The sequence below is a fragment of the Saxophila tyrrhenica genome (assembly GCF_035928015.1).
Source record: "Saxophila tyrrhenica strain CCFEE 5935 chromosome Unknown scaffold_8, whole genome shotgun sequence".
Taxonomy (NCBI): Eukaryota; Fungi; Ascomycota; class Dothideomycetes; order Mycosphaerellales; family Extremaceae; genus Saxophila; species Saxophila tyrrhenica.
The window spans coordinates 422,470-436,159 of NW_027041740.1; the positions used below are offsets into that span (position 1 = coordinate 422,470).

Consider the following 13,690-nt stretch of genomic DNA (forward strand, 5'->3'; position numbering starts at 1 on the left):
TAGCCCAAGACTTCTTTGCCATGCATTGCATTTGCATACTACATTCCTCACGGCCAGACCCGGCCACGACCGCATTCCAGCGTCCTTCTTTAGCCGCTTCGGTACCCCCGGTGACGGCTGTCATGGAACAAACAAAGCTCCATTCACTATGGGCCAGATTCGATGCTGTTCATAACCTTCCGTTGACGAGCAGCGTTATGGCGGGTCGCATAGTCGCACCACACTTCCGCTCTGAACAACTGCACCACACAACCTCCCTTACGACACCACAACCCGCTTCGAAGGCACAACCAGGCCGCAGACAAGGCCTCAACGTCGCACCCAGCGGCACAAACCCGCGGCACAAACCCGCAGCACGCGGAGCGATGCCCTCCAACACCATCCTCGACCCCTGCCCCTACCCCTTCCTCCCCCTCATCGACTACCCCCAAACCGGCGGCGTACGTTCCCCTCCTCTCCCCCTCCCTCCCTTCCCTCCACTAACCCATCATTCTTTTCACAGTACCTCCAAGGCCGCTTCTGCGGCCCTGTAACCCCGACGCAAACCTGCTGCCTCCCCTGCCCCCTCCAACAATGGGTCTCCAGCGACAACTTCGAGTACAACGCCGACGTGGCGTACTGGTTCAACGTGCCGGCGCTGGTGTGTCAGGTTTTCCTGCTGGTGACGTTTGCGGTGCTGCCGAAGGAGGTTAGTGGAAGGCATTATTTGAGTATTGGGTTGTGTGTTGCGTTGGTGCTTTTGGAGGTGAGTTGGCATACCTACTCCTGGTAGACTATTTGGTGAGAAGGTAATGTGTGCTGATGGAAAAGGCAGATCAGCTTTATTATCCCGCTGGCGGGGAATCCGGACCAGTGCTATAACATGATCACGCCGCGGGACATGTACTCCAGCATGTCCTGCGCCTGGTCCGGGACGTTGTTGGAAGTCGGGGCCATGTCCGCTGTAATCTGGAGTGCGTCTTTTCCCCCTCCACCCCTTCCAACTCCACATACTGACCTACCCAGTCCTCCTCCGCTCCCTCTGGACCCACCTCCGCGTGTGCTGGAACATCGAACACACCCCCGCCTTCCTCTGGATCGCACACCTCCTCGGCTGGGGCCTCCCCGTCATCTTCCTCGCCATCTCCCTCCCCATCACCGGCGTCTCCTTCCGCGTCGGCGGGACCTGTCTCCCCAACCCCAACGGCGCTTTCGTCACCTGGTTCGGCTGGCTCATCACCTTCGCCGCCGCGGGCGCCATCATCCAGTTCGCCACGACCGGATTCTGTCTCGCGATCTACTTGAAAAGTTTCTTCAAACAGGACCCGCAGTCCTTCAGCAGCACCACCGGCGCCAGCATGGCTTCCGGCCCTAGCGCAGCTGGCAACGCAAACGGCAACGGCCAAACCAAGCACTCCGCGCGCAAAATGGCCAAACGCCTCGCCTGGCGGCGCGTGCGGAAAGTGATGCAGATGCAATGGCGGTCCATCGCGCTCAGCTTATTCGTGATCCTGCAGACGTGCTACTTCGGGTCCATCTACGTGGCGCAGGTGCAGAACTCCAAGGCCAACGCGAAGCCGGAGCACTCGGAGCAGGTGTTCCAGTGGATCTCATGTCTGGTGCAAAGTGGTGGGGATAAGGACCGGTGCATCTATTTGGCCAAGTCGCTGAGTCTGCCGGAGGCGAGCGTGATTACTAACTTTTTTCTCGTTTCGGTGAGGTTGTCTCTCTTGCATCTTGGTGGAGGCACGCAAGCTGACTGTGCTATCCAACAGATCATCGGCATAGTGACTTTCCTCTTGATGGTCCGCTGGTCCATGCTCGTGGCCTGGTGGGAGTTGATCTGCGATCCGGGTCGTGGACGCCGACGACAGAGCAGCGCGGCGGACTGGGTGTCAGCTCCGCCGAAGCGGCTGTCGCTCGGAAGGATCCTGGCATCAGATCGACTGCCCAAGACTACCGCGGGTGGCGAGGAAGAGATGCCAAAGGCTCACACGGGTGTTCTGCCTTCGCCTGAGAAGGACCGAGCGATAAGTGTGCCCGAGGCCGGGGATGTTGCGAAGAGGCATGAGACGACGACTCTGTTTGACGAAGATGGGGATCTTGAGGATGAGAGGAGGATAAGTCGATCTGGGAGATTGAGAGGTGGAGATGATGTGATTTGATGTTTTGATATTGGAAAGGGGTTTCGAGCATAGATTCTCACCTGCTGTTTAGGAGCGTACCTATTAATTATGAAATTGTTCACTTACAATGAGCTCTTCGTGGAGTCTCTCGTCATGTCGTTGAGTGTGCCTTGACAGGGACACCGGATCAAACGCTAAAAAGCGAGGAGGACCTCTGCCAGGATGACCGTCCAGGCTACCAAGCGACGATGTCGACAACTGTGCTCTGGCATCTAGGTGAAGCGTCCGGTGCTAGGACAGAGTGAGTGAGCATCCACAGTACTGTGCTTCAGTCCGAGCCCAGTGCTGAAGTGGGCTGATATGCGCGATGGATATCATGCAGTCGCAGGATCTCAGTCCTGTTGGATAGTCGAGTCGTTGGTTGCCAGTTCGGCCAGAGCGAGCGGCCGCAAGCATCGCCACATGTCAGCAAACTGCATTTCAGGTTCAGCGTCTTGAGGTAGGCAGTCAGTATTGCAAGGCTTCAATCTGGACCGGCGCGTTGCTGCCGCCTGGTACTTGAGAAGTACAGGTAGGCAGTAGGATTGCCCGCCAGTAAATCCGCGACAACTCAAGAGGAGTCAGAGTGTGACATCGATCCAGCACACGAGTGAGGCGTGTGTCCGGCGTGCAGCGCGTTGTCAGATTCGATACCTATATTCTCGTACCGCTGATTCGGGCAAGGCCAGCCCTATTTTTATGACCGGACAGGCACGGCTTCGTTGGCTTCTGTGCTGCAGACTCTGACACACGAGCCACTTACTCCTCCCAAGGCCGAGGAGTGCATCGTGATTCATCATTTTTGGTGAACGAGTGCCGAGAGGTGGTGGAGTTTAGGCGCGACGAGTTCCAACACTTTTCGATTATTGTGGTGGTGGTGTCTGCCGGCTGCTCTGTTCTGTCAAGCGATGCGCAGATGCTGGATGACGCTACTGACAGTGAAAAGTGATGCTAGCATCCACGCGATCGCGAGGCGGGAGGCGTTGGCTGTATCTCAGCGCTGCTCACCCAGCAGTTGATCAGAATAGGTGGTTTGCACGCCCGGGAATTGCACCTGTCGTTCTCGCGGTACGGGATAGATACATACATACCATCAACCGGAGCGCGATCGGATTGGACCGCGTGGGAATTGATGAGGGATGTGGATTTGTAAACGGGCCTTGACGGCGAGGGCGGGCATGCAGCGGAGTAGCACAGCGAATAGCAGAAGTCTTGGTCAAACAAGCAGAATTTCTTCATTCGTGACCACGTGCGGGAATAATATCCTTCCTTCATCAGAGTTCTCTTCACCACCCTCTCGTGCTCCTCGTACATCACGCACCCCCTTCCGTGCCTGTGTCGAGCGTGTCACAAAAAGGAGACTGCTCGCCCAGTGTAATTTCGAAGGCGAACGTGCTATCCATTCATCTCGGCACCTCTGAACCGCTGGGCCGTTTTCGGAAGAAAGGACTGGCCAAATCATCAGCAGGGGAAGCCACCGACCACCTCATCATCACTGCCGTCGAAGTCTTTGCATCGACGTGCAGATTCTTCACAGAGCAGGCGCCAGAAGAAGGAAGACCTCGGGTGTGAGCGTGAGCGTGGACTTTGGGTGGGAACGGAGCATCATCTTTTGGTTCCGCGACTCGACTCGCTTTGCACGCCACGCACGGGCTGAAGTCAAAGCCCTTCGCATCCGTCGGCGAGTCCTCCTCGTCCTGCTCCTTGCCCCTAACAACTCCGCCGCCTCCAACCTCGACACCTTTGGCGGTGACTCGACGTCAAGTTTTCGACCTTGTCGTCTGCTCACCTTCACCAGGTCCATATCCACTGCAGGCTCCAAGTCCGCGTGCCATTCACTACCAGCATTTCAAAACAACCAGCAGCTTCTCCAGCAGGACTCATTCACTTGATCACCCTGCGCATACCATACCTATTTCGCCACTGGATCATCACCGTCCTCGAGCGCAAATATCCTACCGCCTGAGCACGCCTTCGCGTCGACCCGACCTGCGCCTGCCTAACGCGCAACGACTTCACCTACCGACCTCACTTCATCAACTTCTCCCCTGCGCCGCATCGAAGGTCTTGTGCATCCATTTCACAACTGCACCATCAACAGCAAGACACATTGTTAGAAACAATCTGCATGAATAGTCGGCAGTAGGACCTTGCCGCCTCTCACGGAGCAGGTGCTGGGCCTTTGTGGTGTTTCGGTGCAAGAAACGGTTCGTCGACCAGAGAAGTCTGCACGCTTTTCGCCATACTGATTGATTCAGAGTGTGATTACACACCGTTTCTTCACCCGTCGTCGGTTTCGTGGCCATGCCATCCCTCTACCAGCGCTCGGCTGCGAGTCAACTACCACTCACACCGCCAGACTCTGGTTCGGGATATGGGTACAGCAACATGCACTACTCACGCGATCCTTTCGCAGCACACCAGTCGATGATGCCACCGATGCGGCACGACAGCGGGTTCGACTACCAGCAGCCGTACATGCAGCCTCCGGTCGCGCCAGCTCCTCCCACATACCAATACTCACAGAGCAGCTACCAGACTGGCAACAGTCTTCCTCCGCTTCAGAGCTTCTACGAGCCGATGGGCGCACCCCTGCTGCCACCGCTGAGGATCAACGACCATCTCTCATTCACCGACGACTACAACCGACGGCTACAACAAGAGCAGTTGTCGGCCACCCACGAACAGCAACGCCAACCACCCAAGGAGGAAAAGGCGACGGGTGGTGTGTCTGCAAAGCTCGACTACGACATGGATCACATGACGGACTTTGTGGCGGAGGCGACGGGTAAAATGTATGCCTACCACAACTCCCCTGTCTGCCTTGCAGATATTGACGTGACTCGAAGTTTCGGCTACTCGATGCAAAGCCATCCGTCGTTTCGAAAGTGGGTGCACCAGGTGCTCTCGGCGACACGGCTGCCTTCGGCGACGATTCTGCTGAGCTTGCACTACCTGAACGACCGCCTCGCGAACCATCCTCATTCGGTACAGACCAGCGAGAATCAGATTTATCGGTTGCTTGCGGTAGCGCTGATCTTGGGGAGTAAATTCCTCGACGACAATACGTTCATCAACCGGTCGTGGTCGGATGTGACGGCGATCAAGGTTACGGAGCTGAACCAGTTGGAGATGGAGTGGCTCGGCCTGATTCACTATCACTTGCATATTGATCCGGCGTCACAGAACGGTCTGCAATCGTGGCTGGATGGGTGGAAGCAGTATCAAGCGGAGAAGGTCGCGAAGCAGCAGCAGCAGATGCAGGCAGCGAGGCTGTCCCCACTCGATACGACGAATGTGTACAGGCATGCCGGGCATCGAAGTGAGAGGTTCTCGCCGTATCCGTCGCCGTACAGCGCGCGGTCAGCATACGAGACCCCGCACACCGCGCGGTCGTCGAACTTCGGAGCATCGACATACGCGAACGACCCGTGGGCTCGAAACGACCGCCCCCTCGACGACTTCTACAAGCCGCAGCACCGCTACCCGACGTTGAGCGAGATGGACGAAGCGAACCGTCGGGCTTCTGAAGAGCGTGCCCGGGCGTATCAGACGTACTACCAGCCGACGAGCTACGGTTCCGGGTGGGATCAGCAGTGGAGTGGTGTGCATCGGTATGATTGCAATTGTGCGACGTGCAGTTATCAGCAGCATTACCGGCCGTATCCGACGGCGCATAGTTATAATTCGCAGACGGCGGTTATGGGATGAGGTGGAGTTTCGATTCGGGCGGCGATCTCTTCTGCGGATTCCTGACGTTGAAGCGACTTCCAAGGGAGGCTTGGTGTCCTAACACTGGTTTTGGACATTCTTGCTACGCATCGACCTGGAAAAGGCAACGCTCTTGTTCGATTGGCGAGGCGGTCACCTTCATCAAGCTACTTCTCACGCGACTTCACCCCACCTCATCAAGCGACTCCATCCGACCTCATCTGCTCGACAATACCGACCAACACAAACTGCGATCGACCTTCACCATTCCTGCATTTTCTCGGCACTTCAGATCCACAGCAACGGATCACTTCATCACCACCGGAGCACAGTGAGCGGGACCCTTTCACCCTCAGCATTACACATTCAAAAGCTTCAATTTAGCACGGCGTTTCAAGACGGAATAATTCCGGGGGGGCGTTGCGCAGCACTTGCTTTTCTTGCATGGCCTTATACACCGGGAAACCACAGGGACGGGAACGGGGATGGGGAAACTAAAAGGACACCTTTGGATTCTGGGGAGCGTTGATTTTTTTCTTCATGTTCATGTTCTGGCTGTTGAGGCTGGCTGTCGTTATCACATTTTTTGAGCGCGATGGGAGCAAGCGGGCGTTTCTCTTGATTGGGGATGGGGGGTGCATTGCTTTGTGGGTAGAGGATACGTTCGCCCTGTTGCGTGCTGGGCTCTTGCTGGTTTGGAGGCGAGGGCTGGCTGGCTGGGAGGGGAGGGGGTTTTGATAGATTACCTTAGCGTTTTGAGAGAGGGGGGGACGTTTTAATGGCATGCTTGCTGGCCCGGATGGGCTGGTGGGTTGGTTTGATGATCATTCGCCTGTGCTTTTTGTTTCAATGTTGTGGTTGGTACGGTGTCCATGGGGGGTTTAGGGGGTCGTGTTGATGGCGGGTGTCTTGGGCTGCGTTGAAGGGCTGGGTTGATGTGTTGACTGGTTTACTTCGGTGATGCGTTCGTGGTTCGGTATGTTTCATTGACCATATCGATTTTGGGGATGAGGTATTGAAGGGTAGCTGTCGACGGGAGAAGTCGATCGGACGTGTCGTTCGTTGGCTCGACGACTGCATGTGATCGTCGAGCAGACCAAGAATTCAAGCGCATTTTCGATGGTGTAGTGCTGGCTGGGTTGATTTGATCATCATCGTTATTGCCCAACCATACGATCCACTGTAGGTGTCCGTCTGGAGTGGACGGGAGGAAGTGTCGTTCGTTGGTTCAATCGTTGCATGTCGTCGTCAACCACGTTAGCTGCTGGGGGCAGTTTTGACGAGGCGTCAGAATGTCCATCGGCCGACATTTTTAATGTCGATGATGGTGTTGAGTGAACTTGTTGACGGCAAGAGTCGTTCGTTGGATCGATCGTTGCATGTGATCGTCGGCGGCGACCCTTCCATCGATTTCTGTCGACCACTACCAATCCAATGTATTTCCAAAGACACCCGACTGTTGCCTCACAGTTTGTAGACGTCCCTGTGATTCATTTCAGTGCTTGGCTGTGCAAGAGAACGAGTTTTAGGTCCCCGAACTCCACATGTGCATCGGTTGATCCCCGGCTCTATTGTTGCAGCTATAATATTGTATCTTTGGAAAATGTCTGATTAGTCAACAGTTGTTGCACTGCCTGGACTCAGAGTCCGTTAGGTTCCGGTTAGTTTCTATCCTTACCTGCTGTGCCAATCAAAGTTCTAACGAATCTAAAGTGGCCTAATGGTAAGGTATGTCTACCACGCCTGCTCCAGCCTCCTGTCAATCAATGTATTGATTAGAATAGGCGTTGCTTTCCGGCACTGCTATTCAATTTGAAGGCATGTGGGACATGGCAAAGATTGTGGGTAAGTGATTTGGACTCGTGGTGATATTTCCCGATCATTTGTTGACATTCTCGTCTAGGTTCGAGGTATGTTCGACTATTCCACGACTTCGATCATTAATCTGATCATTGTCTCCGCCAGTCCCATCGGGATCGTTTCAAACGGTTCAACTTTTTGCCCATAGAACTTGTAGTGTGGTTGTCAGACCGTCAAAATCCATCCAACGCCGTGGGCAGACTTTTTGGCCATATCGACTGCAGAACCCTATTTTTTTGCAACGACGACGGGCCCACCGTTACGGGCATTTTTCACTGGTTAAGGAACACCCATCGCACTGTTTCTAGACCCTCCAGTGCTGTTGGTGGACATCGAATATTCACAGCGGTGTGTGACTTCCTAGTTGGGCTTAGTACGATTATTTAGCGCGGACACTGTCGCTTCTTCCATTTTGAGCGAATACAGGTTCATACGTGCGAAAACACTTCATCGATACACATCTAAGAGTCTACACTTCCGAGATAGCTCTGCTGGAATGAACATGTCGGCAGGCCACACTGCGGCGGTGACTCGGCAGCCCGCAGCACTACAGGTGAGGGGAAGCTGATGGGCTTCCGAAGCTACAACGGCTATACGGTAGGTCGTTCATCAATCGAAGCGTGTTCTTACTCTACATGTCTTGACTGGCTACGTTTGAACTGTACTTTCCAAAGTCTGCTAGGCCAAGATGACCTCCATCGACTGGGACCTACTCAAAGACCGCTCCGTCCTCATTACCGGGGGTGCATCTGGGCTCGGCGAGGCAACAACTCGAAAGTTTCACAACCATGGAGCGTATGTGACAATAGCTGATGTACAGGACGACCTTGGCGAGAAGTTGACCAAGGAGCTCGGCGACCGGACCACTTTCGTGCACTGCGATACCACGGACTGGGATCAGTCTGCTGCGGCGTTCAAGCATGCTGCTAATTTTCCTCCGGAGAAGACGATTGATATTGTGATCTTGTTTGCTGGGGTTGATGGGGAGAGGAGAGGTGAGTGGAGATAAGATGCTGTTTACGGGCAGTCAATGGTGCACTGGAGCCCAGTGCCAGTTCGAAAGTCATCGAACAATCGCGAGTCGTCACGATGGCATTGGCTTACCAGAAAATTGCATACTGCATCATTCTGTTAGCAGGTTTGAATGATGACCATTATTCGCTGATCTTGCTTCCACGTCGGCAGGCCTCGTCGACCTGGTCCTCGACCAGCCAGCACCTACACTCGACGGCGACCCAACCCCCGCAAGACCAGCGCACAAAGCTCTCGACATCAATCTAATCGGCGTCTACATGTCCACATATCTAGCATTACACTACTTTCGCCTCCCGCCAAAGTCCGGCCAACAGAGCTTCAAGAAATCCCTCGTGCTTATATCCAGTTTGACCGGCTACATGGACCTCCCATACAACACCGGATACGCCACATCGAAATACGCCGTCCGCGGCATGTTCAGAAGCATACGCAAAGCCGTCGAGAAAGTCAACGCAAGAGTCAACAATATCGCTCCGGGCTACGTGCTCACGCCTTTGACGAAGAAGGTGCATCAGATTGATGATCCGAAGCAGCCGAGCAAGGCGACGGGTCATGTTCTGCCGTGGACGCCGATGGAGTATGTGGTGGATGCTTGTGGGAGGTGTGCGGTGGACGAAGGAACGGACGGTATGCTTGCGGCTGGCCAGTGATTGACTGAATGGACCCTTTGGCTAACGCAAAGACAGGCCGTACGTTCGCTATAATGCCATCTGGCGTTATTGACATGGAAGAAGACTTTGACAAAGGATATGGGGGGCCGAAGTCTTGTGAGATATTGGAAAGTGAAGGCATCACTGCTCTGTTCCCGGCTTTGTTCGGGAAGTGAATATCCAAATCTGGTTGATCCGTAACATATTCATGCTAAGGTAGCTGTGCTTCTAGGATCGGTCGAGACAGTGGTGTAAGTACCATTTAGTCTAGACAAAGCTCAAATTTGCCTGAGAAAGTGCACCTCCAGTCTGTTCTAATCGCACCCGACAGAACCCGGCGGACCCACAGCACATTTTGCAACCTGGTCCGCGTCTGCCAACTTTGCCGGAATGCTCTCGGTTCGTCGTCTCAGCCCGTCACCGTGGACGACTTGATCTCTTCGGCAGTCATGTTGGTGGCCTTGAATTTGGAGATGAAGTCGTCGCGTGGGATGTAGCCTCCTGCCATCCTCCGCTTGCCAGTGAAAGCTGCTCGTCCGTGAAGCACCCGCCAGTTGTCGAGGACTAGACTTGATCAGCAGATGGCTCGCTCATAATGCAAGCGTACATACTGAGAAGCCTGCCCGGCTTCAACTGAAACCAGTATTGGTTCTTCGGCTCGCTGATCAGAGCATCGAATTTGCTGCATCTGTCAGTAATATGTCCAAACTCAACGGGCGCCGAACTGCTTACGCTGCTGCATCATACCAGCCCTCCACATTGCCGTATTGGGCGGAGATACCCGCCCGATCAGCATTGTTCCACCGAACCTGAGTCAGATGCCGAACGTGACGAGAGTGAGAAAGCACCGGTTGCGGCTCGGCGGGCTGTATGCTGATCCCGTCGTTGCCGCTTGCATGCGCGTAGACTGGGATGGAACTCAGTCTGGAGTAAGCTCGCACATCTTGCTCGTGAAGTTTCGCCGCGACTTGGAAGCCGTCGACAAGAGAGCTCTCCCCGCCACCTCCGTCGGTGTGCGAGAGGAGGTGCAATGCCTGTAGGCCTGCCGGTTCAGTGAAGTATGTATTGTCAGTATGAGGCTCTAAGCTTTCGCTTGTATACGCAGTGTCTTTCGAAGACAGGTCAGAGGTGAAGTCGTAGAAGCCGCCATAGTGGGTGTTTCTGATCGGCCCAATGCTTTCCAGCAGACCTTGGGTGGCTTCCGGCGTGGGCTCAATGTCGTCAATAAAGCAGAAGCCGAACGTCCTCTAAAGCTAGTTAGATGGTATCACCGCAATCGACGGGTGTGCCGCTCACGATTTTGTGGAGCAATTCGCCCACGCCTGCGGAGGTTACATCGCCATACTGAACCGCAGGCGGCTCTGCAGCAATTTTGGCATCCCACGTCTTGATTCTGGGTCTCGGTTAGAAAAGTGACAGAGAAAGGACGATAAATGACTGACGCGACATTTCCGAGTCGTCGAAGCTCAATAGCAAAGCTTTGCCTTTCCAGAAGAGCTGCCTTTGCAACCACTGTCTTATGACCGTCGCCGACTTGCAACGATGTGTCAGCATTATTCGTCATTCTAATATGGCCGCACTCACAGGTCACATCGAAGCCGTCTCCGCTTGATGTCTGTTGCACTTTGGCAACATCACAATTCACAGTATCCTTGATACATCAGCAACGATCCAAGGATACATCGATCCGGATGGGCAGACCTTGAATACGTTCACTCGACGTTGTCCTGTCTCGGGATGGAGGCATTCGGGGCATGTGCACGTGTCCCTGCAATCGTAAGAACAGTGGCATTGACCACTACTAAAGAGATCGGGTACCTGAGCCAGCGTCCAGGACTGCAGAGGGTCAGCCGCTGTAGACCTGGAGGAGTTGTCCACTTACAAATCGTAGTATTGCTTGTCTGCATCATGCCAATGCTGCAATCTGTTTTCGTGCAACCTCAAGAACGAGTCCTTACGAGACTTCAGATTGCCCGGCGGCACAGGGAACTACACATGTCACTCTCGTCTGATAGCCAAGTTGCTGTGTTCGGGTCTTACCACTGTAGCCTGTTTTTGAAACGAGCGTTTCTCATTTGGAGTGATAATGTCGGTTTTGGACGTCGTAATTTGATGGAACGCTCGATGAAAAGCACATATCCGACCGGCACTTTTCTTAATTGCAAGTACTGGGTGTGCCGGAGGTTGTAGCAACAATCTTCTCCTCCGTCTTGAAAGGCACCTCATAAGCGGCATACAAGACGTGAGGGTGTAGTGTGCTCACCTACGGTAGCAGAGAGCGTCGCGAGAACATGCTAGCCATCACGTTTGATCAACGCGCAAACATGTCTTTCCAACCGACTCTGCTGGGACAAGTTGCAGTCAAAGTGAGGGGTTCTCGAGAGGAGGATGTCTTTCTGATGCTAACAAGCTGTGACGTAGCATCAAATGCTGTGACAGAGAGGAGCCGCGTCTGAGCCAGTGTTTCTCCCTCTCCGCGAGCCCAACAAGTTTCGTGCTGTTGTACAACCGGTGGTCCTCACTAGTGCCTGGCGTGTTTTGGGAGAGAGTGTGGTAGGCGGCTCGCTCGACGGAACGGATCGACCATGCGGCTCAAAAGCTTATGTCACCTACAGCTGCGTCGACCTTTCGTGCCTGATACCCTCTCCATCACCACTTCACACTTATAGCCCAACATCACCTCCCTTGTTACCACCTTCTCATCCGCGAGAACCACGCTAAGCTCAACAACACATACGAGACTCTCATAAGACCAGCCACAATGTCCACCCTCGAAGATCTAGACGACATGGAGCGCGATGGCAAGAAGGAAGATGACCAAGGCGAGAAGGACAAGGACCAGGACGGCAAGAAGTCTGAACAGAACGACGATGCGGAGATGAAGGACGCTGATGGCGAGAAGAAGGAGGAGGAGAAGCAAGAAGAGGAGAACCTCATCGACATGGAGATCCTAAACTCAAGCACACGAGACATCGTTGCGCGGCGGCGGCTCATAGAGAACGACACGCGGATCATGAAGAGCGAATTCAACCGCCTCAATCACGAGAAGCAGACGATGCACGACAAGATCAAGGATAATGTAGACAAGATTGACAACAACAGGTGCGTTTGGTGTATGCCATGGCAGTGGCAACATGCTGACTTGGAGATACAGACAATTACCCTACCTCGTCGGCAATGTTGTGGAGATCCTCGACCTCGATGTCACCGCAGAGGCAGCCGAAGAAGGCGCCAATATCGACCTCGATGCGACACGCGTCGGCAAATCCGCTGTTATTAAGACCAGCACCCGACAGACCATCTTCCTCCCCCTCATCGGCCTTGTCGACCACGAGAAGCTGAAGCCAGGCGATCTGATCGGTGTGAACAAGGACTCATACCTGGTTCTCGACACACTTCCGGCCGAGTACGACAGCAGAGTGAAGGCTATGGAGGTGGATGAGAAGCCAACGGAGAAGTACACGGATGTTGGTGGGCTGGACAAGCAAATTGAAGAGCTGGTCGAGGCTGTGGTGTGGCCAATGAAGGAGGCGGAGCGGTTTACCAAGATCGGCATCAAGGCGCCAAAGGGTAGGTGGACAGCAAAGGTTAAATGCAAACGAATACTAACAACTGTGAATAGGTGCTCTGATGTACGGCCCCCCAGGCACAGGCAAGACGCTTCTCGCCCGTGCATGCGCCGCGCAAACCGAAGCTACCTTCCTCAAGCTCGCCGGTCCCCAACTGGTGCAGATGTTCATCGGTGACGGTGCCAAGCTGGTACGAGACTGCTTCGCGCTGGCAAAGGAGAAGGCACCCGCGATCATCTTCATCGACGAGCTGGATGCTATCGGGACGAAGCGTTTCGACAGTGACAAGAGTGGAGATCGTGAAGTGCAAAGGACTATGCTGGAACTTCTCAACCAATTGGACGGTTTCGCATCCGACGAGCGCATCAAGGTTCTGGCCGCTACGAACCGTGTTGACGTTCTGGATCCCGCTTTGCTCCGCTCTGGACGTCTGGACCGCAAGATCGAGTTCCCTCTACCAAACGAGGAGTCTCGAGCGCAGATCCTGCAGATCCACAGCCGGAAAATGACCGTGGACGAGGGCGTGAATTGGGGTGAGCTGGCGAGGAGTACAGACGAGTTCGGTGGCGCGCAGTTGAAGGCTGTGTGTGTGGAGGCAGGCATGATTGCACTGAGGAGTGGACATTCGAAGATCAGCCACGAGCATTATGTGGATGCTATCGCGGAGGTGCAGGCGAAGAAGAAGGATACGGTCAACTTCTACGCGTAAGGGAGGGTCGGA

The 13,690-nt window shown here is 54.4% G+C and overlaps 5 protein-coding genes across 5 annotated transcripts; 4 read left to right on the forward strand and 1 right to left on the reverse strand.

The window, feature by feature from the left end:
- Positions 1–197: 197 nt before the first annotated feature.
- Positions 198–2,144, forward strand: LTR77_005480 (uncharacterized protein; the record flags this gene model as incomplete). Its single annotated transcript, XM_064802725.1, has 5 exons — positions 198–440; positions 503–745; positions 815–953; positions 1,006–1,694; positions 1,755–2,144. 5 exons carry the CDS (start codon positions 198–200, stop codon positions 2,142–2,144), a joined length of 1,704 nt encoding a protein of 567 aa, XP_064658850.1.
- A 2,304-nt stretch (positions 2,145–4,448) lies between these two features.
- Positions 4,449–5,855, forward strand: CLG1 (cyclin-like protein; the record flags this gene model as incomplete). Its single annotated transcript, XM_064802726.1, has 1 exon — positions 4,449–5,855. The coding sequence occupies one exon, from the start codon at positions 4,449–4,451 to the stop codon at positions 5,853–5,855; it is 1,407 nt and encodes a 468-aa protein (XP_064658851.1).
- Positions 5,856–8,403: 2,548 nt separating this feature from the next.
- Positions 8,404–9,576, forward strand: LTR77_005482 (uncharacterized protein; the record flags this gene model as incomplete). Its single annotated transcript, XM_064802727.1, has 3 exons — positions 8,404–8,710; positions 8,901–9,377; positions 9,437–9,576. 3 exons carry the CDS (start codon positions 8,404–8,406, stop codon positions 9,574–9,576), a joined length of 924 nt encoding a protein of 307 aa, XP_064658852.1.
- Positions 9,577–9,809: 233 nt separating this feature from the next.
- On the reverse strand, positions 9,810–10,964 carry LTR77_005483 (uncharacterized protein; the record flags this gene model as incomplete). Its single annotated transcript, XM_064802728.1, has 5 exons — positions 9,810–9,964; positions 10,012–10,082; positions 10,133–10,647; positions 10,697–10,793; positions 10,843–10,964. 5 exons carry the CDS (start codon positions 10,962–10,964, stop codon positions 9,810–9,812), a joined length of 960 nt encoding a protein of 319 aa, XP_064658853.1.
- A 1,197-nt stretch (positions 10,965–12,161) lies between these two features.
- On the forward strand, positions 12,162–13,678 carry RPT5 (26S proteasome regulatory subunit 6A; the record flags this gene model as incomplete). The annotated part of the gene is made up of 3 exons (XM_064802729.1): positions 12,162–12,502; positions 12,555–12,970; positions 13,023–13,678. 3 exons carry the CDS (start codon positions 12,162–12,164, stop codon positions 13,676–13,678), a joined length of 1,413 nt encoding a protein of 470 aa, XP_064658854.1.
- Between the last annotated feature and the right edge of the window lie 12 nt (positions 13,679–13,690).